The 23,250-nt window shown below is 48.8% G+C and overlaps 1 protein-coding gene across 3 annotated transcripts in view; it reads right to left on the bottom strand.

The window, feature by feature from the left end:
• Window positions 1-2,280: 2,280 nt before the first annotated feature.
• Window positions 2,281-23,250, bottom strand: part of OGDHL (oxoglutarate dehydrogenase L) — a 36,924-nt gene continuing 15,954 nt past the window's right edge. For 2 of the 3 annotated variants that reach the window (XM_075527917.1, XM_075527918.1), the window contains 20 exons: window positions 21,509-21,611; window positions 20,954-21,069; window positions 20,649-20,803; window positions 19,727-19,873; window positions 18,050-18,140; window positions 14,958-15,137; window positions 14,667-14,795; window positions 11,658-11,837; window positions 11,269-11,421; window positions 10,664-10,766; window positions 9,832-9,960; window positions 8,675-8,825; window positions 7,626-7,753; window positions 6,622-6,800; window positions 5,331-5,402; window positions 5,093-5,218; window positions 4,926-4,998; window positions 3,411-3,574; window positions 3,058-3,212; window positions 2,281-2,404 (listed from right to left, as the gene is read on the bottom strand). In XM_075527917.1, the coding sequence (XP_075384032.1) occupies window positions 2,281-2,404; window positions 3,058-3,212; window positions 3,411-3,574; window positions 4,926-4,998; window positions 5,093-5,218; window positions 5,331-5,402; window positions 6,622-6,800; window positions 7,626-7,753; window positions 8,675-8,825; window positions 9,832-9,960; window positions 10,664-10,766; window positions 11,269-11,421; window positions 11,658-11,837; window positions 14,667-14,795; window positions 14,958-15,137; window positions 18,050-18,140; window positions 19,727-19,873; window positions 20,649-20,803; window positions 20,954-21,069; window positions 21,509-21,611 (2,658 nt within the window). The remainder of the gene's footprint in view (window positions 2,405-3,057; window positions 3,213-3,410; window positions 3,575-4,925; window positions 4,999-5,092; window positions 5,219-5,330; window positions 5,403-6,621; window positions 6,801-7,625; window positions 7,754-8,674; window positions 8,826-9,831; window positions 9,961-10,663; window positions 10,767-11,268; window positions 11,422-11,657; window positions 11,838-14,666; window positions 14,796-14,957; window positions 15,138-18,049; window positions 18,141-19,726; window positions 19,874-20,648; window positions 20,804-20,953; window positions 21,070-21,508; window positions 21,612-23,250) is intronic. The other variant, XM_075527920.1, reaches the window with a different exon arrangement.

Raw genomic sequence — 23,250 nt, 5'->3', positions numbered from 1 at the left:
TATTATTTGTATCTCTTCTCACTTTTCCTCCAAAATTTGTGTTCGCGTTGTCTGCACAATATGCAATCGTTTTATGTTTTAAATTGTTTTTTCCAAAATATTAATAATGGAACTGAAAATTCTTTCGGAAGTTTCACCAGGTATTTTTCATTTTAATCCTATATTTCTTTCTAAATAATAATACTAACTTGTATTATTTTTTCTCTGAATTTGCCATAAAGTAAGTCGTGTCACTTTCAAGGCCAGCGCTAGATGTTTTGCCACCACTATAAAATATAAATAATATGAGTACTGTCTGCTAAATTCAAGAAAATTTATGGATTTATGAAATAAATAAATTACTTACCTAAATTATCTGAATAGCTGATTTGTTGACATCACTTGTTTAACTAGCAGTAACATGCAGTAAGATGTGTATCGTCTGAGAGACAGTTACAAAATGTTTTTGTTTTTGCCTATGCCAAAAATTGCTATTGTTCATTAAGTCCAAACAATGGTGGTCAAATTCTAACAACTGATCAGCAATGCAAACTTTGATAAGCAGCTCTTGATAATCAGTTCTCAACAATTATTTGTTATTATTATAGTCTAACATAAAATCAACAAAAATAATATAAGACTCATATCCTGGTAAAATAGCCACATGTCAGCTGAAAACCATATATTCCCTTCCCGTTCTCCCGTCGTTCCCTAGCTTGTCGTGCATTCTCTCCAAAAATCAGGACTTTTTAAAAACGCTGTGAGACGTGGGACAAATTGCTAAAAATCGGGACTGTCGGGCCAAAAGCAGGATGTCTGATCACCTTATACTTGGTCAAGCAGAGGAGTGCAGAAAAGAGGTAGGCCCTTGAAAAGACGGATTGACACAGTGGCTGCAACAATGGGCTCAAACATAAGAGCAACTTTGAGGATGGTGCCAGGCCAGGTGGTGTTTCATTTTGTTTTATATAGGGTCACTGTGAGTCAGAACCAACTTGATGGGGCCTTAACAAGAACAACTTCATTCACAGACAAGCCTTCTGAATTTTCCCCAACCCATCCTATTCTCATCATGGGACTTCCAGGTCCTGTGCTGGGCCTTGGATGTAGAAGAATGTCAAACCATTGTGCAGGATAGCTCCTGGCTCAGAACCCAGGTTTCTCACTGGCTGTCTTAGGTCCCTCCCTGTACATAGCTTCAGTTCAACTTCAGGGAGAGTTCAATCACCAAGTGAGAGGGTCTCAAAAAGTTCAAGGAAACATAGAATTTAAAGATAATGCAATGTCTCCATGAGCTTTGTGAATCCCCCTCGTATCATTCCAGGAATGCAGGAGATGGAAACAACTTATTTCCCAAGAACAGACACACACTTCCAACCCCGCTAGCCCAGTGCCTAGCATATCCAATAGGATGAAGAAACAACTTGAGAAAGGCCAGAAAGTTCCCCTGCCTCACACTGCCCCTTTTGCCACAACAAAAGAAAAAAAGCAGAGATGCCAACAGATTTACAAATACTGGTTCATGAAAAAAATCTGAGTAGGAGGAGCACATTTTTATAAAATAATTTTATTGTGAATTGGGTGAAGGTTTACAGAGCAGCTTTACATTTCAACAACTCATATACATTTTGTATCCTGAGGCAAATATTTAATCTGCTACAGGTTGTTTTTTTCTTCCTATCCAACACCATATTTGAAACCATCACCCCACTGCCTACTGTAGAACATGAAAATCCCTATGGATTGTTTATTTCTCTGTTATTTGGTTTTCTACTTTGGTACACATGAGCTGTGGCTGTTTTACATGGAAGCTGATATATCTTATAAACACACCCCATCAAACAGCACATATAAATCATCCAAGCACAGTTTTCTGTCACCTGGCTGTTATTGCTGAAATCTCTAGTTCTAGGAGCACAAAAGAAAGCATTCCTTTGAATCTACAGATAAACTAAGGTAGGGGGAGACAGAGGTGAATCTTCCAGGATGAGTGAGACCAAAGAAATGGGTTTCCAAGTGGCTCTGTTCACAGAGATTAACTAGCGATGTAGCATCAATTACTTACACACACCACGGTAGCTGGAGAACACTCTGGAACTGAAACGCTATCTCTCAGACCACTCTGGTTTTCTCAGTCAAAATAGATTCTGAAACATACCTAAAGGCCAAAGTTGGCATGCCGTGGACACCAGCTCTCAGGTCTCAATCACTGAGTGACTTCATTGGATCACTGGGCCTGAGAAGCCATGCCGCCCCAGCCCCCTCAGCTCCAGCCACCCCCACAACAGGCTTGCGCAACCCCTAAAAGGTCTGGCCCTCAAAGGCCTGAAGATTGAAAGCAGTGTCTAGAAACTTCTTCAGTGACACCAGGTGAGTATTCCTATTTCCGGTAGCTGGTGCAGCTGCTGGGTCACGGCCAACATACCTGGGGAAAGAAGACAAGATAGGAGAGGGCTGAGACTGGCATTCCCCTACCCATACCCACCCCAAGACCGCATGATGGGAATCTACCCGAAGAAGTTGTGATGCCTGAATCCCTGCCCCCATACCAACAAGACTGGGGAGAGGCAGCTGTCTCCTCCAGGCCACTAGTTCCCAGGATGATCATAGGGCAATAAAGAGGACCATGTGTTTCTCATTCTACTCACTTGTCTTCCCAGGCACCATGTGGTACTTTTCCATGCCATGCACCTCCCCTCTGCGCCCATTCTGCCTGAGAGGTGAGTGCCTGAGGTTCCAAGAGTCTAAGTAAATGGTCTAACCATAAGAAGTAGGTTTGAGAAAGGTTCTCCAACTCTTCTGAATGCAGAACGGAAACAAATATTTGCTATCCATAGAGTTGGTACTAAACAGCCTTGATGCTGGCTAGGAAAACTGATCTGTCAGTGACTGAACTCTTAAGTGCAAAGCCATGGGCCCAACTCAAATGTGTGGCAGGGTAGGGCAGTGGTTAGTTACAGGCCATAGAGCAATGGGGGTGTGCAGAAACTGAACAGAACACATGACGCCTCTCTCTGCTCTAGGTACAATGAGCAGGCCTGGCAGAGGGAGAGTAGTGACACTAGGTCTGTCCTGTACCAGATGGGCCGCGCGCGGCTCAGGATGGTCATAAAGCGTGGACTGATGTAGTCGTAGTAGCCCATGTTCTTGTGCTCCTCCTGGCACCAGACCAGCTCTGCACCTTGGTACTTCTCTGCCTCCTGCTTGATCAGGTCAAAGGGGAATGGAGATATCTGGGAAAAGTGGGGGGAAAGGTGGGGAACAGTCAAGGGGTATGTGGTATACCCAAGGCTTGTCCCCCACAGGAACAGTCACAGGGTCACAGCCAGCCACCCCCATGACCCTGGCCCCAGCCTTGTGTGCATGCTGCCCAGCAATAGGGGCTGGGACTTGACCGTATCTGCCGCTCTTGGGTAAGGGTGAGGGTGCACCTGTTCCAGGCGTGTGATGGCCACTTGCCGTTCCAAGCCCTGGCTGCTCCGCTCCTTCACCAGATCATAGTACACCTTGCCTGTGCAGAAGATGAGGCGCCGTACCTGCTCCGGAGCCTGCACTGCAGCCCCATCCTCAGGGATCACTCGCTGGAAGCTGGTCCCTTGGTGGGTCAACAGGGCAGGGCAGGGGCTTCAATACCAAGAGGGCACTGGTATCGAGACAAATCAGCACCCAGAGTCATAGCATCCAGAAGCGTGCCAGCACCCAAAGATGCACCAGTACCCAGAGGGGCTGGGTGACCCTCAGAACATCCCCACCACACCAGCATCTTCAGGCTCACCCCAGCCCATTTTATACTTGCATTTACAGTGGGCACCCTGGATCAGGGGAAGGGCGACACCCTGAGATGTCTTGGCAAAGAAGTGAAAGCTCAGGTTGAGGCAAACGCCAATTTTGGGAAGCACCAATGTTTCAGGTTATGGTGGGGGAATGACAGGGAGAACTGGGAAGAAGATAGGTGAGGTCGTGCCCTTACCTGACAACATCACCACCTATCCTTTACTCCCCAAACCAGTTCCCTCTACCGTATCCATCTCCCGTGAAGCACACCAGTCTCCTTACATCCCTAACAGAAAGGACGGCATGCCTTGGGCGGCAGCTATAGATTCCTCCCTCCCTCGACCTCTGCAACAAGCCGCTATCTCAAAGGCTGTCAATTTTTATGTGTAAACATTAACAGGAACTTTCTGAGATCATGCCAAGTGCCAGATGCTATGCCAGTCATGTAATAAAAACCTCCAAAGAAGCTCATAGATCCTCCTAAACTCCATGAGAACATGAAGGCCAAATGAGGGCAGGTGGTCCAATCCCAAACCACAGTTCTTCCCTGTCCATCCAGCAAGGAACTTTGGTGTAAATAGGCTAGACCCAATTCCCGAGAATGCCCTGTCCAGCCCCAGTGTTGATGGACTATGTTCCCAGGTAGCTCTGCTCTCTGAGTCTCAAGGACACCTGCTCCCGCTTGGCTTGACTGATCTACATCTCATCTTTCAACTCTCAATTCCAACATCATGTACTTCATCTGACCATGACCCTGAGGTAAATGAGACTGAGAGATCCTAGAGGGACACTGGATCTTAAGAGGCAGTTGCATTCGTTTGACTCGAGTGAACAGAGATGAATGAATAAATGATTCTCAGTGAGTCCTGTAAAAAAAACTAAACAGAGCTCCACCAGGCTTCTTGCCTCTCGGCTTGCCTGAACTGCACTGCTGATGACTTCTGAGAGGGCCAGGTCTATCCTCTGGCCCAGTGTCCAGCTTAAATGAACACTCAGAGCTAGCTGGTCACCATACCAACTTCCACCCTTGCACCTGGTATAGATTGTGCTAGGAACCACTGTATGGCCACAGCTGCAGGCAGAAGGGATGGCAGAATGTTAGGCTGTGGGATACCAGTTACCAAGTTGGAGATCTCCCCAAAGTGAGCTACTCCCTTCCCCCAATCACATACCAGATACCATCTGGTCAAAGCTGGACTTGGCGTCTGGGTGCCTCAGCAGAGATTTGGGTGTGAAGATGATCAGCTGGAAGGGAAGCACACACCCAGCTGCCATCTCTCCCTGCCTGGCCCCAGGGCCACCTCCTCTGGTCCTTGCAATTAGAGGGAGGACAACTCACAGGTTTTCGAAAGGGCAGCAAGATCTGCCGGCGTAGAACGTGGAAATAGCTGGCTGGTGTGGAGCAGTTGACCACAATCCAGTTGCAGTCATAGAGCTGGCTCACCTCGAAATCCTCAGTGAATGCCTGAGGGAACAGAGTAAGGCTAGGGAACAGCACCCCTGCAACCCCCCATAGCCCAACCCCTCTGGGCCCAGCAGGACTAGTCCCTGTCCGCAGGGTTTAGGGCAGGACTCACGGGGTAGGCATCTGAGTCATCATTGCTCATCTGCAGAAACCTCTCAGGCCTTGCCGAAGAGTGCTCTGGGCCCTGAAATACACACCAGACGCCAGCCTGATGGGGAGCAGGGTCTGCACACTGAACAGACACCCTAAGCATGTGGGGAGCCTGGGAGTAGGAGCAGTAGGTGTGTCTGGAAAAATCTGGGCAGGCTTCTGCGGGGAGACGGAAAGAAAAAGAGGCTAGCACTCTCGGAGGGTGTGTGGCCTGAACCCAGGAGGGTGTGGCATGAATTTCATGGAGCAGAGGGGAAGTTCCCTCCATCAGTGCAGGCACCCAAGGGCCCCAGACCACAGGCACCAAATGCACCAGACCAATTTTCCTTACCTAGTTTAGTTCAAGGTCTACCTCCTACGAGGCTGACCTTTATAGCTGTGAGATCTTAGGCAAGTCACTTCACCTCTCTGTGCTTAACTCTCCTCACAGGCAACCATGAAAGTAATGCTTCTGGCCTTCTGGGCCTGGGAGGACTCTACCCGACAGATATGTGCAGTACTCAGAACAGTGAGTACCTGGTTTTTAACAAACCACCTAAAGATAATGACAAATGTGATTTGCTGACCAGATAACTGGTTTAAGATAAGCAGACCCTCAGAGACACCTACCGCAGTCAAGAGCCCAGGTTTGGGCAGTACTTTGCCAGGGTCAACTGGTCAGTTAAGTGGCTGAATTGTCCTACACCTACACTTGCCATTTTTGCAGCTGACAGAGCTCTGCCCCATCTATCACCCCTGCCTGAAGTCCCACCCTGTGGCTCATTGTCCCCTTCTCTATCTTCATTCCTCCGTGGGTGGTCCCAGTCTACACATCCTTTGTCACCCCCCTAGATGGCTAAAAAGGCTAGAAAAAGCAGAAGTTCAAATCCAGCTACTAACTTCATGACCCTGAGAAAGCTACCTTTCCTCGATATACCTGAGTTTCATTATCTGGAAAGCAGCCACTGTATCTCTTTCAACTTTCTGTAAGAACTGAGAGTCAATATATTACACAATCAGGGACCCCATGTGCATCAGAGTAGATCTGTACTCCGAAAGGTTCTCAGTGATGGATTTTTGGGGAAGTTCTTCACCAGGCCTTTCTTCCAAGGTACTAATGATGACCTTGAACTTCCAACTTTTCCATTAGCAGTTGAGTGTGTTGATGGTTTGTACCATTCAGGGACTCCAAAACATATTACAAATAGAATTTTTTAAAGTGTTGCTTCTGGTACTATGATCATGAGCCACCCCCACACCCAGAGAGGCCTCACCATGCCCTCCATGCCGTGGGGTAACAGCAGTACGATGCCATTGTGCCGCACCCACTTGGCTTGGCCAGTGCTGATGAACTGGTCGATGATGCACTGGGCTGTGTTGTGGAAGTCACCAAACTGAGCCTCCCAGAGGACCAGGGCATTAGGACTAGCCATGGCATAGCCGAGCTCAAAGCCTAAAAAGAAGACACCAAGCAAGAGCCTGCCACACACTGTCACAAAGTGGTGCCCTCCCTACCCTGCCCACCGTTCCCAATGGACCAGGAAGCACCCAGGGACTCCTGGCAGCTCGTGTCATAATTTCTCAAGATGCCCAATGATGTCACCCTGATGCGATGCATGTCCAGGCTCAGCCATGTCTAGAGCAGTAGCCTAATTTAAAAATAGACTGGGGAGATCAAAGGCAGTCTGACAATAGGAACCCTAAAGTTTTGTGCAGGGCAGCTGAGGGAAATGGACAGGAACAGCTCCAGCAGTCTGGCAACTTCTAACTTGGACGGAAACTCCTAAGGTAGCTGGCTGGACCCCTGACAGAGAGGGAGAAGCAGTTGAGCAGAGGAGGCCTGGTCTGGGAAGCAGCCCCAAACAGGGAAATGACCTCAAAGCAGGACAAAGGCAGTGAGCTCAGGATCTCACAGACACAAGGACAAGACCCTTGTCCCCTGTGGACTCAGGAGCACTTTCTATATGATTTGCTTGGCCAGTATCCAAAGGAGGTTGGTCTGGAATCCATCAAACCCCATCCGGGCAAGCAAGCCTACTCCCTAAGAATCCTTTCCCAGGTGGCCTCAGGCCCAGGAAGCCCTGAAAACCTGGGGAGGTGAGGCTAGCCCAGCTCCTGGGTCCACCCAGGGCCCCTGGAACTCCTCCCAGGCCTGACCCACTCCCTCTCAGCCCTAGGCCCAGTCCATGGTCAAAACAATGCAGCTGGGCCACCTTAGGGAACTGAGTCCTTCTCTTGGCCCTAGACCTTTCAGGGCCCATGGTGGATTGTCACCTACCCAGGACCCCATATTCCGAGAGGGAGCTGTTGCACACGGTGTAGGGTGCCTGGTCAGGCCAGAGGTGGTTCATGGGCACGCATGTCCTCCGGTCAACGTCCTGGTCATGGAGAACATGGTGCCTGTGGCTGGAGCAAGAACAATGGATGGACAGAAGGAGAGGTGGGGTCCACAGCAAGTCTGCAAGGTAGCCCTGTCCTAGCTGGCCAGTCACCACAGGATGGAAATGCCAAGAAGGCATTGGAAAGTCAGGGCCCCGATCTGCTCCTCTGAGTTGCATGGCTCAGTGGAGGGCCTGCACCCTGTTTTCCACTGTCAGGGGCCACAGACAGTGGACTAGGGTCCTTGCAAACAGATTTCCCTGAGCACAAGGCCCTTGCACAGAGAGGGCCCAATGAGAATCGCCCTGCTTTGAGGAGCAGCGATGATCTGCCAGCTCCAGAATGCCCTCATCAGTTCTGCCCCTCCTGGGTTCAAACAGGAAAAGCCACTTGGCTGAACCCTGAGCCCTGCCACCTTGGTTAGGACAGGGCCAGTGACCATGTATGATGGGCAAGTTGCCAAAGCCTGAATGCCACACACTATTATTGGATGGCAGGGCAGTGACAGAGGCGGGACCTAAACATCTAGGTGAAATGTAGTAGGGCACAGTGATCAACATAAAGCCCTTCATTTGGATTAAAAAACTCCACTGCAAACATCAAGAGAGCTCGCTTAACAGCAGTATAAACTCAAAATATGCAGGGGTCCTTAAAGGACTGTAGTTATCACCAGTGACCACCTTGACCAAATGGTCAGCTTTTTCCCACTAGAAGGCAGGGCCGTGTCCTACCAAGCATCATTCTAATGACTTGACTCAGCCACACCTGGGCCCTCCTTTGACTCCCCAAATGATGTCAGGGAAGAGCAAAGATAATTCCCACTCCCGAGGGCCTTGGGTCAACTCTGGGAGGCCACAAGTACAGCTCTAGGTTCTTAGCTGTTCCCCCACCTCCACATAGAATATAACGAGACCCAGTATGCCCAGGGCCCGAGGGCTCTGCCTTCACCTGAACGTGCCTCTCTCCACGTCCTGCCCACTCAGCCGGACGTGGATGCCCTCCTTTAGGAGGGAGCCGAAGGCCATATACTCTGCCAGTGCCCAGTCCACCATCTGCTTCTTGATCATGTCTGCCCGACCCCGCAGGATACGAGAAAGACCTGTGGGAAGCAAGTGTAAACTGAGGATCACAAATGCCTGGCCATCCTCCTGGTCGGCAGCAGCAACAGGGCCCTGGGGAGGGGCAGATGGACACAGGCACCCCAGCGAGCAGGGTTCTGACAGGCAGGAGAGACCAGTGTCATGTGCCCGCCCCGAGCCGTCCTCATTCCAGCCTCTAGTCCATACTATGGACCCCTAATGGGGCCCACTATCAACACGCCTGCTTCTTCCTTCCCTACAATTTTCTGTTAACAAGTTACTGTGTTGTTTCTCCCTCCCCAAAACCCATCTCAGTGTCAGAGTAGAAATGTGCTCCATAAAGTTGTCAGTGGTTGATTTCTTTAAAGCAGATCACCAGGCCTTTCTTAAAAGGGTCTTCTGGGTGAACTTGAACCGTCAGCCTTTTGGACAGTTCCGAATCATAGTATCTTTGTGATCCTGTGAGGCAGAGTAGAACTGCACTACTCTATGGGGTTTCTGAGACTAAGTCTTTATGGGAGCACACAGTCTCATCTTTCTCCCTAGGAGTGAGACACCAAGAACCCAAAGTCTCCAGACTTCCCAAGCAAAAGCCACTTTGGCCAAGGCAATTAGAATCCCAGCAACCACACCACTTGAGCAGGCACCTTTGAAGGGCTGCCTGTCATTGCTCCCCACCATAGGCAAGCCCCATACTCCCACCCGACCTACCCTGCCTGCAGAATCTTGCCTGCATTCCAGGGCCTACAGTCCCTCCATGGGACCCCCTCACCTCCCTGCTTTCCTTCACCCCAATTCAGGCATGCCCCAGCAGAGGTGTTTGGAAAATCCAGGGCATACAACTTAAAACCAGTCCCCAAGCCCCAGCTGGGAGTGTGGTGTCTGGACCTGCCCAACCCTCAACCCACCCTGAAAGGAACTAGTTCACAGGCCCCACAGAAGCAAATGAGGGGCTTTGAGCTGAGCTGGCCTGACCTGTGGATGGCAGGGTGAGAATATGGGCCTGCTGTCTGAGCAGTGACTTACCTGGGTGGATTCTGAAGCCCTCCAGGGGCACAGAACTGGCCACAGTACCGATGTGGGTCAGCATGTTCTCAGGAATGCCGGTGGCTGGGCACGTCATGCTCTTAGGCTCTCCATCCATGTTGAAAAAGCCTGCAGGCAGACTTCACTGTCAAGCTGGGGCTGGGTACTCAGATTTCTCTGGTCAGCATTTCCTTCTGGGACCAAGGGACCCACCCGATTCTTAGTCCCACCCAACACTTGGCTCCAAACCTGGGCCCTAGCTCTCATCTTCCCTGCACTGCTGCAGTTAGAACCTCTACTATTCTTTCTGGCCGGGGGTGCCTGTTATTCCCTGGATGTGAGGTGACACGGAACCAGTCACCTCCATCCCAGCCATTGCATCAAGGTGGCTGGGCCCAGCAAGAAGGGCACATTCTGCAGGGAAGATGTGGTGGGGTACCTTCCCTTGCTTCTACCCCTATCTATTTCAGCCCCATTTTTCTAGGAAGCATCCTGCCTCTCCCTCTCTCTTGGCTCTCCCTGACCTAAAGAAAGAAGGCACAAATGAAGAAGATGTTCTCAAACTGAGTGTGGTGATGATTTCACAACACATTTTAATATGTGTTGTATGATATGTCAACTATATGTCAATAAAACTGCTAAAAATTTAAAAACACTATGAAAAAAGACACCCAAATAGCGTCTTGGTCTCAGGAAGAGCCAGGACACTCTGGGCGGGGTAGTGATTGCTTTTGCCTGGGCGGCTCTAGTCTTAGTTCCCACGCCTCCAGGGGCGGTGCGAGCTCATGGCCCCAGAAAATCACACCAAGAGCACAACTGCTTATTTACTTACCTGGCCAAGGAGAATCTAGCCAGTGTTTGATATCCAGGATCTTTTTGTCCTTGGATCTTCCATAAGCCTCCTCACAGATTCTGTCATACTTGGCAATTTCTTCCTGAGATTTGATGGATTGAGGTCATGATGTCCTGGGCAGCCAGAGGCTGGATCTACAGATTCAGAAACCCTGGTCCCCTTCACCACCCTCTGTAATTGTCTCTCTACTAGCCTGAAGGGGACAGGGGTCAAAGTCTCAAGTTCACAGGGCAACTAGTATTCAGCAAGTATTAGGGAGACACAGGAAGGCCGGTCAGCCCCTGCTCTCAGAGCTCGCCGAAGATGAAGAACTACAGGTCCGCAGGTAACCAAGCCAGCTTGGGCCAACTCCGGAAGATAACCTTCCCTGGCCCTTCGCTAAGGTAGGGCATCCCTGCACCACAGAACTCATCGTCCAGGCAGTCTCAGAGCAAAACTAGGGGCCCATGGGAACAAGAAGCTTTGCAGCAACATCTTCAAATCCCAGAGTTCATCACTGGGCTGGTGAGGCCAGCAGTCACACTGGCTCCTCTCGTTCCCACCCCTGAGGTCCATCCAAGGCCTATCCAAGGTGCCCTGCTCACCTCAAATTCCTGAAGGGTGACGATGCCCTGAGCAATGAGCTTATCTGCATACTTCTTCAGCACAGGCACCTGCCTGTGGATCTGCTTGTACATGAGAGGCTGTGTGAACATGGGCTCGTCCATCTCATTGTGGCCACGCCGGCGGTAGCAAACCTGCAGAAGCAGCAAGGAGGCTGAGGCCCTACTCAAGGCAGGTGACCACTGTAGGTTGGACCCACAGGGCACACCGACCCACCAGGGAATATGCCACAAGTGGTCTGGGGATCACCAGCTCCTTTTTGTCCAAGAAGTGCTCTCAGACCTGACTGCTGCAGATGCTGCTGCCTACCCGGCCCTGCTCTGCAGGACAGGGATGGCCATTCACACCTTCACCCTCCCCGCACACCCACCAGGTCTACAACGACATCTTTGTTGAAGGTGTTCCTCCACTCAGCTGCCACACTGCATACATATATCACCGCCTCTGGGTCATCGGCATTCACGTGGAAGATGGGTGCGTTAACCACACGGGCCACGTCCGTGGGATATGGTGAGGAGCGAGCCATTCGGGGGTCTGTGGTGAAGCCGATCTGAAAAAGCAGGAGGAATTGACAACATCTGTCATAGAGCTTGACAGGCCAGGGTTGCCTTAGACTCAAGCAGGTCATTGCAAAGGGTAGGTCATATGTGTCCAGGTGGGAGAAGGAGGGGTACGGTGAACGGGCCATGGTCAGAAATAGCAGCCCCCATAGGGACCAGCCAATAGCTGGGGAATCATGCCTTTTTTTCATAAAAAGAGCTCCTGGACGTTGCCAAGAGTTCGTGCGCTCAGCTAGTAATGGCGGGGTTAGAGGCTTCAATCCATCAGAGGCATTTTGGAATAAAGGCCTGGAAATCTACTTTTGAAAAAAATCAACTACTGAAAATCTTTTGTAGCATCAGTCTGCTTGGACACACATGAGACTGCCATGGGTCAGAGTCAACTCAATGGTAATTGATTTCATTAGGAATGTATGCCTGGGTAAATCCCAGTTCTACCGTTACAAACTATATAATCTTGGGCAAGGTACTTAAATTCCCAAAGCCTCCATTGCCTCTTCTATTAAAAGAGCTAGTTGAAATAGTTATCACACAAGATGCAAATAAATTTGTAAATAGAGATTTTATAAGCTCGGTAACTGCTTAATGAATATGAGGTGATAAATCTTTTGGAATTAGCTGGAGGTGAGGGTTTCACACTATTTTGAATGTACTAAATGCCACTGAAAGTTACATTTTTTAAAGTTTATGTTATGTGAATTTTACCTGAATAAAACTAATGTAAAATAAAAGGATAGACCTTATTATATTTATGTTCAACCAAAATCTAAAAATAATATCTAGTTACATATCCAATATCCATGCTAGGAACTTGTTACAGAGTGATTCACTTCATCCTTATAATCTTATCTTTATTCTGAATACAAGGGTAAGTCATAACGTTTTGCTATAAAATCATACATATTCACTAAACAAAAAATATCAAAATGGGAAGCTCTTGTGTCTAGGCATATTATCGACACACTTCTGAAGGCGGTGTTTCCATCTCTCCGACCCTCCTCTGGGAATTCTGTGCTCTTCCATGCCAAACAGCAGCTCTGGCATCTTTGACGGACTCGCATCATGTTCTTTTGAAACAAAAGAAAGGATTGCTACAAGGGCTTCAGTTCATAGATGCAAACAAAAGACCCCTGAAAGAGCAAGAGCAGAGTTGTGAGGAGGACTGGGTAAGGTTCCCGTGAAATTCTTGTAGGACAGCACTTGCTAGCCTTGAAAAATGAGCAGGCGCGTTGTCATGTGACAGAAAGAAAAAAATCCTTGGTAGTGCCTTTCTAGCCTTGTTCTCGTCGAATGCAGTTTTAAATTTTCTTTTTTTTTTAATTTTCTTAACTTAAACTTCTTCATAATAAGACAGTGACCATTGTGTTCATCCAGAAATCTATTAGGAGTATCCCATGAAATCCCAAATACCAGCTGCCACAGCTGAGCTGACCTTGCGGCCTTGAATTCACTAGTCTAGCAGGTCCCCTTGGAAGCCACTATTTTAGCTGAACCTTTTCTTTCTTTTTAAAAATCATTTTATTGGGGCTCTTACAGACATTATAACAATCCACACATCAATTATCTAAAACAACACAAGTTGCCGTCATCATTGTCAAACATTTTCTTTCTACTTGAACCCTTTTTATCAGCTCCTCTTTTTCCCCTCCCTCCCCCGCTCTCCAAGCCGTGTGAACCCTTGTAAGTTACACCATCCACTGTATCCCTCACCCACATTTCAGTTATTCATCCCCATCAGGGATGTGCATCCATCATTGCTATCGGCTCCCCCTTTCTCCCCCACCCTCATGGTACTGCTATTCCCATGACCGTTTCTGAGGGATTTACCTGTCCTAGTTTCCATGTGTCAAAAACTCTTATCGGTACCAATGTACACATTCTGGTCTGGCAGGATTTGTGCGGTAAAACTGGGGTCATGCTAGTGGTGGGGAGGAAGCATTAAAGAAACGGAGGAATGCTGTGTATTTAGTCACTGCTATGCTGCACCCTGGCTGAATCATCTCTTCCATGTGATCTTCTGTGAGGGATGTCCAACTTTCTATAGACAGGCTTTGCGTCTCCACTCGGACCCCTCTCTTTCACCTCGATATAATTGCTTCTTTTTGATCTTCTGATACCTGATCCCATTGACACCAAGTGATCACACAGGCTGTTGTGCTTCTGCCATGTGGGCTTTGTTGCTTCCCTGCTAGATGGGCACTTGTTGAACTTCAAGCCTTTAAGACCCCAGACGCTATATCTTTTAATAACCAGGTACCATCAGTTTTCTTCACCACATTTTCTTTCTTTTTTTTTTTTTATTAGCAATAATCATGCCTGGGATAAACTCACTGGTTACGATATTGCCACTGTGCAAAGATCACCACATTTTCTTATGCACCCATGTTGCCTTCACCTTTCTTGTCCGGAAGGTGTGTATCACGGAGTGCCAGGTTATTAAAACAAAGTATTCTTGTGTTGAGGGATGACTTAAGTAGAGGCCCAAAGTGGCTGGACTTTTTAAAATCACTCTAATGAGACTAAGACAAGCATATTACTGAGAGAAGCTGCCTGCGGCCATCCACTGATAGTAGAGATGCATTTACACATGTTATTTGTTTTCTTGTATGAACTGAAGCCCTGAGCAGTCCTTTCCTTACTGGACCTTGTATATGGGAGTGCAGTTTCACGCAAATCAAGAAACCGAGGCTGAAGGGGATCAGGTGACTTGCCTGAGGCCACATACTAGGAAGTGGCAGAGCAGAGGGATTAGAAGGAGGACGGTCTCATTATTTGCATAAGACATGTTGATCAGACCCAGTGGGAAAACCTTTCCTTACCTGGTTGTTGACAACGATGTGCACAGTACCATTGGTGGTATACGAGGGCAGGTCGCTCAGGTGGAAGGTCTCGTAGACCACGCCCTGACCGGCAAAGGCAGCATCCCCATGTACTAGAATGGACATGATCTGCAAGGACATGAGCCAGAAGGAGTTGCCTGGCCCTCCTCCACTGCTGAGACCTAGAACCCAACCCTCAAGTCCCCAGCTCCTCCTTGAGCCCAGCCACCAGAGGCCAGCCCTCGGAGACAGCCCCCAGAACCCATCCGTTGGTGCCCACGCTGAGTTCACCTTCTTGCCCTCGGAGTCCCCACGGTAGAACTGCTCAGCCTTTGTCTTTCCTTGCACCACAGGGTTCACAGCCTCGAGGTGGGAGGGATTGGCCACAAGTGACAAAGTGATATTCCTGTTTGTGGCCCGATTGATTCTCTCGTGGTACATGCCCAGGTGATATTTGACATCTCCAGAGCCCTGAGGGTTGAAAACAAATAACTGGATAGACAGATATTCAAGTCAACAGTCTCCCCTGGTACCCACAAAGACCTGGATTCACTACCGTCTCTGACGTGCACCGTCTTCTCACTGTCCTTCCCTCACCACCCTCCAGGCTAGACTAAGGGAAGCTGGTTCCTTCTGGACCCATAATGTACCACCCCCTTCTTCAAGGTCTGAAATCAAGTATTGTCATCTCAGCATTATCAACCACAATACACCTTAGGTGTGCAGAAGTAGTGAGAGTGGTAAAAAAAAATAGTATGTCCCAGATTACAGTAGATGTGAAAGTAAGGGAAGAGACTCCTAAACAATGCTGAGACTCCTGGTGGGGTCTCTGGGAAAACAAAGGAGCAACATCCCTACTGCATCCCTTAGCCCAAAGTAAATTCTGGACATATCAAAATAAAACATGACAAATGTCTTTTATAATCTTAGAATAGGGAAAAGCTTCTTAAACTATATAAGTGATTGACAGCCATAAAATACTCTGTTAAATGTGTTGCTTGTTACTGAGTTGGTTCTGCCTATGGCAGCCCCGTGTTGCAGAGTTCCACGGCATCTTGAAAGTTGTGATCTTTCCGAAGCAGGTCACTACACTCAACCACCAATCTTCTGGCGTGTAGCGGAGTGCGTACCTGTGTGAGCCACCCAGGGAAGACAACTAAACCCTAACAAAGTTGTCACGGAGGAAGTAAATCCATGCGATTTTAGTGAGGAAAGTCAAACTGAGAAAAGTAGTTATAAAAATAAGTAGGAGTGCTGAAAATCAAAAGACACGGGGAAACAATTAGTTAAGTGAACTAGTGGACCATGCAAACCAGGTTCCAAACCCTGAGACCAGAAGAACTAGTTGGTACCCGCTATGACTACCAAGTACTCTGCAAAGGATGGCGCTTGAAGGTCCCAAATACCGTGGAAGGGAAATGTGGCATAAAATCCAAAATCATAAAAGAGGCCAGATTTATTGAGATGGTCTATGGCCCTTAGTCACTCTTCAGGTCTGGAACTGAATGCACCCCCATGTTAGAATGAGCAACAATTTGAGATCAAAGGGCAACATTCACCCAAGGACAAAGGTCTGTAAACTTTCACCTAAATTAACAAGAAATGATTTAAATAAATAAATGCAGACATGGGACTAATTTCCTCAACATACAACGCACTTTACAAGTCAATATGCTAAATGACAAAAGCCAAAAGGAGAACTTAAATTTTTTTAAATGGCTTTAAAATATATGAAAAGATACTCAGATGAATTGATGGCAAAAGGTTTACATTAAGATACTGGCCAAAAAGAAAAGGTTTAGCAGAAGCAGAGAGACTGCGGGGCAGTAGTGCCCTCACACGTCTTCAGTGGGCTCACTGAAGAGCAAACCTTCAGTGTTCATGACACGCTGACACTCAGCAACTGCATTTCTCAATCAGCCCTAACAGAGAAGTTCATTTACGCCTGCAGGCGCGGATGTTTGCTCTCCCAGCCCTGATGTCAATCGGACCCAGTGACACGGTCAGCAGCTGTAAGAACCCACACAGCTCTGCATTGGACGCAGGCAGTGTCGGTGGGGTGGTCGGAATGACAGGCTGCCGAGTGAAAGCAGCGAGGGGCCAGTCAGCAGCTCAGCGCGGCCCAAGGTGTTTTACAAACCAGGCTTCCCAGAGCATGTGTGGATGTATCTGCATGGAACCTTTCTGGAAGCACGTACTGAACATAAACAAAACCCACAAGCAGGATCTGGCTGCCATGGAAGCTATAGGAGCAGAAACTGGGGCTCACCAGGGAAACGGACTCTTGCTGAATTATCTTTTTTTTTAAATGATAATTATATTCCTTTTTAGTTTAAATTAGTTTAAGTTTATCCTTTGATTATACACATACATATCATCACCTTGATTCTTAATGATTACTGTTATATACTCGGGTATAAGCAGAGTTTTTCGGCACATTTTAATGCAGTGTTTGTGGTAAAATTGGGTGCCTTGACTGATGTTCGGGTTGGTTTATACTGGAATATTCATGGTAACGATTCTGTGGGCAGATGCTTTTATGCCCATTTTATAAAAAAGCCAATCTGCCTCAGTATAGTAACGTTGTTTGGGCAAATGATGGATTCTGGGCTGGGACCCCATAGGTTAGGCTCTCGTTCCTGCTCTGGAATTGTCGTTCACACGGTTCAACACCAACTAAATCCCTGTGGCAGGCCCTCCCTTCCCCTGCTACCCACCTGGAGGTAAAGAAAAACAGACACACACACATACACAATGGGTGTGCACACACATGCACGCATGCATGCACATGCTCACAAACATACATGTCACAAGCAAGCTGAAGAAAGTCTGACAAAAAATAGTCCTGAAGTCAAAGACGATGGACAGGGCTTTGAAAAAGAAGTTGGCAGAGAAGTGGTGACAGCGATGTGAGCTGAAAGCCGAGCATTGGCAGAGGTCTGGGGTGTGACGTGGTAAGATAAGTGGACCCTCCAAGGGAGCTGTAAGCAGAAAACTGTCTCATCATGTCCTCATATGCCCCAGCCAGCAGGACACTGACTGCGGAGACCGTCCTGACCCACAAGGCGAAACATAAGACTGAGGGGAAGTGGACAGACTTTGGGCGCAGAAGCAGGGCCACACTTGCTGGGCTGAAGATGTTCAGAGCAGCCCCCCCAGCTCTGGGTCTTAGGCTCCCTAGCTATCCAGCTAGCAGAATCTTACACTTCTTCAAAGGTCATACAGGCATTATACAATCATTCCCACCTTCTCACCCACTCTTTCGCATGTCTGTCCATCGCCAGTTCTGTCTGAGCCTGGGAGCTCCTGTTGTTGGCCCAGCCCGGCTCCCACATACCTGGCTTGTGGGATCAGAGGCTCCACGGTCTGGACTGGGTACCCACCTCATCTGCTGCCTCCAACTTGGGGTCAAACTGGCAGAAGATCTGCTCCAGCTCCTTCCGAATCACGTTCGCCAGCACATTCAGTCTGCCCCTGAGGTCAGAGGGGTGGTGGTTTCACCAGGCACACAGGCTGCCTGCCTTCACTGGCCCAGTATTACCATATCCTCCTGGCAGACACAGTCTGCCCCTGAGGTCAGAGGGGTGGTGGTTTCACCAGGCACACAGGCTGCCTGCCTTCACGGGCCCAGTATTACCATATCCTCCTGGCAGACACAGTCTGCCCCTGAGGTCAGAGGGGTGGTGGTTTCACCAGGCACACAGGCTGCCTGCCTTCACGGGCCCAGTATTACCATATCCTCCTGGCAGACATCAGCCTGCACATTTCAGGCCAAGGTGGGTGGGCCAGGCCCTTGTAGCAGGGAACCCATTCACCCCACCTCAAAGCCCAACACAATACCACCCAGCTGTATCTTGAAACACAGTATGGAAAAGGAGTCTCAGTTGATCCTTAAGAGGCTGATTCGAGGCACTGAGGTTCGAGAGATCAGAAGGCAGCCAGGGACCCAGGGTTCTCCAGTCCAGCTAAACATCCCGCCAAAGGGCACTTATTCAACGATAGGCACCATTCAATGATAGGCTGGGAATGATTCAGAACATGCCCTCTCCCTCATCAGCCCTCCCCTGCCCCTCCTCACCCCCTGCAGCCCACCAAGCACTAGGTCCACACCTTTGGCAAACTCTATCTGCCTGGCCTGCTATAGAAGAGTGACTCTCCCATAAGTGGAGCCTTGCTCCTATTCTGTGGGAACAAAGCTCAGTGCACAGGCCCCAGTTCTGTCCCCAAACGGCAGGACAATTTTCCTCCCCCAAACCTGAAACCATATGAGTTTATTTTGCCCCAGACACCCAGACTCGCTCTGGATGACCCTTCTGACCAGAGACCAAGTGTCTCTGGGCCCCCTGAGCAATGATCCCGACGGATAGAATCCTATTCTCCTGGTGGCCTAGTCTGCAGGATAGGGACTCTCAGCACCTCAGATATGAGTCCCCTCATGTAATGTGGCCCCCACCCACAATTAGTTGCCAAGTCTCTACCTCAGTACCAAAAAGCTATGCCACCAAAAAGCATCTCATCATGTCCTCACATGGCCCAGCCAGCAGGACACTGACTACCATGGTCTCAGCATCCTAGGGCTCATTCCCTGTTAGCTCTCAGGCTCCAGCTCTAAGCAGAGTTTTCTAAGTCCTTGCCATGATTCCTATTAATCTTTTTTTTCTCCCGCCCCCACCTCGATTCTAGTTAATCTTGTGGGCAAATTTATAGGGGAAAAAAATCCTGGACTCAACTCTAGACCACCTGCCCCTCCACATATCTTCGTACCTATTGGAACCCCAAGCAGCATCAAAATCCCTTTCTGAAATTGTTCTTTCTGGGGGCAGTGGCAACATGGTGGGAGAAGGCATAAGTCTGAGAGAACCCAATTATCCTTGGACCTGTGGCACTGGCCACATGCAAGCCCTTTTTGTGATGAGCAGACTCAGGGACTCAGAATTTTCCGGGTCACTCCTTACCACCCCTTGGTCCCACCATGCTCCCTCCTCTAATTTGCATCACCTCTCTGCCCTGTGAGCCTGGAGAATGAGCAAACTGGGAGGTGGGAAGGGCGTGGGGCCCACCTGTGAGGCATTCCCAAGATGACGTTCTCAATCCCCATCTCACTGGATTTATCTATAATGGTCTTGAGGGCAGGAATCATGACCTCACAGCCCTCAAGGCCAAACCGCTTCTCTGAGGACCACTTGCGAGCCAGGAAGTCTTCGAACCTGGAAAGGGCACAGGAAAGGGCGAGGTCTTAGAGGGGCTGTTCATGCAGCAGCTTGCTGCTGTCTAGGACAGAGGATGCTGAAGAGCCACCTCCTTCTGCAGACTCTAGGACATCTCATAGACCCAACCTTGCATATGCAGCAATAAATACAGGTTCGGGGCAAGACTAGGGGTCCCCATATTAACCAAAGACCCCTCTATGCCCTATACTGCAACCCTTCAAAGCTACATCCTCTATCCTACTTCACAGTCAAACTTCAAGAAGTCATCCCTGGGGGATGTCTCAGTATTCTCACTGAAGCCCCAAGCTATCGAATCCATGTATTAGCCTACCCCTCAGTTTTCAAGAAGTCATCTTTGTACCTGGAGGTAAGCCAGAGGCTCCTCCAAGCCCTTGCATCCCTGGGCAGATGCTAATTTAGAGAAGACTGATGGGCAGAGTCAGCAAGTACTCCATCTACTGGGAGGTGCTGATGCGCACACTCAGACCAATGGCTGTATTTCTGCCCACACGTGCTGAGTCATTCCTGTCCTCTCTGCCCTTGCTCAGGATACAGACTGAGTCTCCTGCAGTCTCTGCTATCATGGTTGCCCAGTGCTGCCCACTTGTTCACTTCTACAGGAGACAGCTCTCCTCTAAACTATCCAAGGACATGGTGCCTCTACTCTTCCTAGAGCTCCCAAGCCAGTGGTGTGGCTGCTCCGGTCCTGCCTCCCCTTCCCTAGCAAACTCCGGAGTGTCCCATGCAGCTGCCCATATGGCCAGGAGCTCACCTCATGGAGCGCACCAACCGCGCCAGCAGGGTCCGTTTCTCTGCACTGGAGAATCGCATGACACCAGGGGTCTCGAACTTCTGCCGGATCCACTGGCACTGTTCTACATCATTAATGAACATGAACTCCAGGCCAATGTGCTGACAATAGGTGCTCTGGGGTGGGAAGAGACGTGGGGGCCCATAAGGAACAGGAAGAGGCACACAGGCCCTAGTAATCTGAAATGGAAAGGCAGGATCCACTTCCCCCAGGCTGCTTATGCAGAGTCCCCACAAATGAAGACAAAAGGCCCTGTCTAGGCTCACCTCCAGGCGACGAATGATTTCCCGCAGAGAAAGGGTGCTTTCTGTGCCCCCAATGAAGGTGGTCATGGGCAGCTGGAATTCCTTATCTAAATCAGCCTCTCGTAGATCATAGAAGGCTAAAGGAAAGGGAAACATTTTTTTTAAATCCCCAGACAGCAGAGGGGAGAATGGTGTAAGATCAGACCTAAAGGCCCCGGAGTATCCCCAGCTCCTCCCAGCGGCCTCCCCAGAACCCTCCCTCCACTTCCCACTAAGAAGCTCAAGGACCCACTGTCAACAGGGACATAGGTAAGAATTGGAGATAAATCCTGCCATCATGCAATGGAGAACCTGCACAAGTTGCTTGCACATCCCAAGAGTTCTCCCAGCTCAGCAAGATTTCATGTGAGACTTCCCTCGCAGAGACACCATGCTCTGGGGGTCCAGGGTCAGAAAGAAACCAGTAGTCTGTAGGCCACACAGACCCAGGGACGCTGGTTCAGTCTGCACTCAATCTGCCAAGAGCCCTAGCGCTCTGGCACTGCCACGACAATGGGAAAAGGTAAGGGTGCTCACCCAACTTATCAATGGTTGTGATTAAATCAGAGGGCACAAAGGAGTCCAGGTCTGCATCCAGAATGCCCAGTGGGTCCAACTGAGCCACATGGTGGCCCCGGATCTGGAAGGAAATGGGGGGAAAGCTAGAGCTGGAACCTGCAGAAAAGACTTTCACCAACAGTGAGGTTCTGTGCCTCTAGCCCTCACTTCGGGTTCCAGGATTCCGAGTTTCCACATGTCTGTATCACCAAGTCACAGGCAGACACTCCACACAGTTTTAAGGTATAGTATGCAACTGGCAAAAATACAGAAGGACCTACACACAAAGGCATTCAGTGCAGTACTCAGTAATTTCAAGATTCTAGAAGCTTAACAGTGTCACACACAGGAGGGTTAAGTAAAGTGTTGCTGAATAAACATAGAAAACTTTAATAACAAAAATGTCAAAATGTATTGTTCCTCAACATATCCTCTATCTAGGTCTATACTTTTTTGAGATGATATTTTCCATCTGCCTAGCCTCTCTCCGAAGAATTTCTCTCTTAAACCTACACCATGTCAAAATATTCTCAAGGGACTCAAATTGTGTTTCTTTTAAATGATCTTTGAGTTCTGGGAAGAAAGGAAAACTTCAAGGGGCAAGATAAGTGCACTAGGGTGGAAGGGTCAAGGTTTTCCAATGAAATTTGCATAGGAAGGTTCTTGTTGTCCTACAAGAATGTGCCATTGTCACTAACCCCCCCAAGGGGAGGGTATTGTTCATCTCTCCACAGGAGAGGGAGAGAGAGACCCGGCCAACACGTGAATACAACATACCTATGTAGCAATAGACCAATGTAGCAATATCTATGTAGCAATAGATCAATGGAGAGGTCTGTGGGGGGGGGGTAACCCCCGAAGAATGCATTTCAGAGGACAGCACTGAAGCTACAGCTTGGGGAGAGGGGCACATAAGATTAGAGCACACAGGGAAGGAGAGTGAGTGGAACACATCCTGGCCCACTAAATCCCAAGGACGATATTCCTGCTCAGAGAAGATCATGCACAGAGAGGACCATAGGGCCGGCCCCACCACGAGACACAACATCCCTCACTGAACCATTACACTATGGGGGACACAGTGGGGGGGATTGTGCCCCATCTGAACCCATCATACTGGGGTGAAACACTAAGGGAATGCACAGAGCAGCAAAGGGAGCAAAGCAATGAAGTCCCCAGGGAATACCAAAAATAGACTTTGGGGACAGAGTGTGGCATCCCATCAGACTTGACTGGAAAACACTCCTAAAGGTCAAAAAAACAGACCTGGAACTATTTATAGGTTTTTTGCTTTTTGTCATTGACTTTCTTTTTTGTTGTTGCTATTTCGTTTTTGTTGTTGTTTTGTTTGGCTTTGCCTGTTTTTTGTATTTATTAATATCTCTGCATGTCTATCTAGATGAGATAGGTGGATGAACAATTCGGAGAAGAAAGCAACGAGACCAACGGTTCCGGGGCGACACAGGAAAAGGGGAGGTGGGAGAAAGGAAGAGGGGAGTGTCAACCAACCCAGGGACAAGAAAACAACAAGTGAACAAGTGAACTAAAATCAATGGAGAGAAGGGTGTAGGACCTAGTGGGGCTTAATCAAGGACAATGTAACAGCGAGGGATTACTGAACCTGAAGGAAGGCTGAACATGATAGCGGAACAAGAGGAAAGGAAAAGGAAATAGAGGAAAGAACTGGGAGGCAAAGGAAATTTACAGAGGTCTAAATACAG

This window comes from Tenrec ecaudatus, chromosome 12 (genome assembly GCF_050624435.1).
Source record: "Tenrec ecaudatus isolate mTenEca1 chromosome 12, mTenEca1.hap1, whole genome shotgun sequence".
NCBI classification, from domain to species: Eukaryota; Metazoa; Chordata; class Mammalia; order Afrosoricida; family Tenrecidae; genus Tenrec; species Tenrec ecaudatus.
The sequence above is the reverse complement of the archived record's forward strand: the minus strand, read 5'-3'. Positions and strand labels throughout refer to the sequence as shown.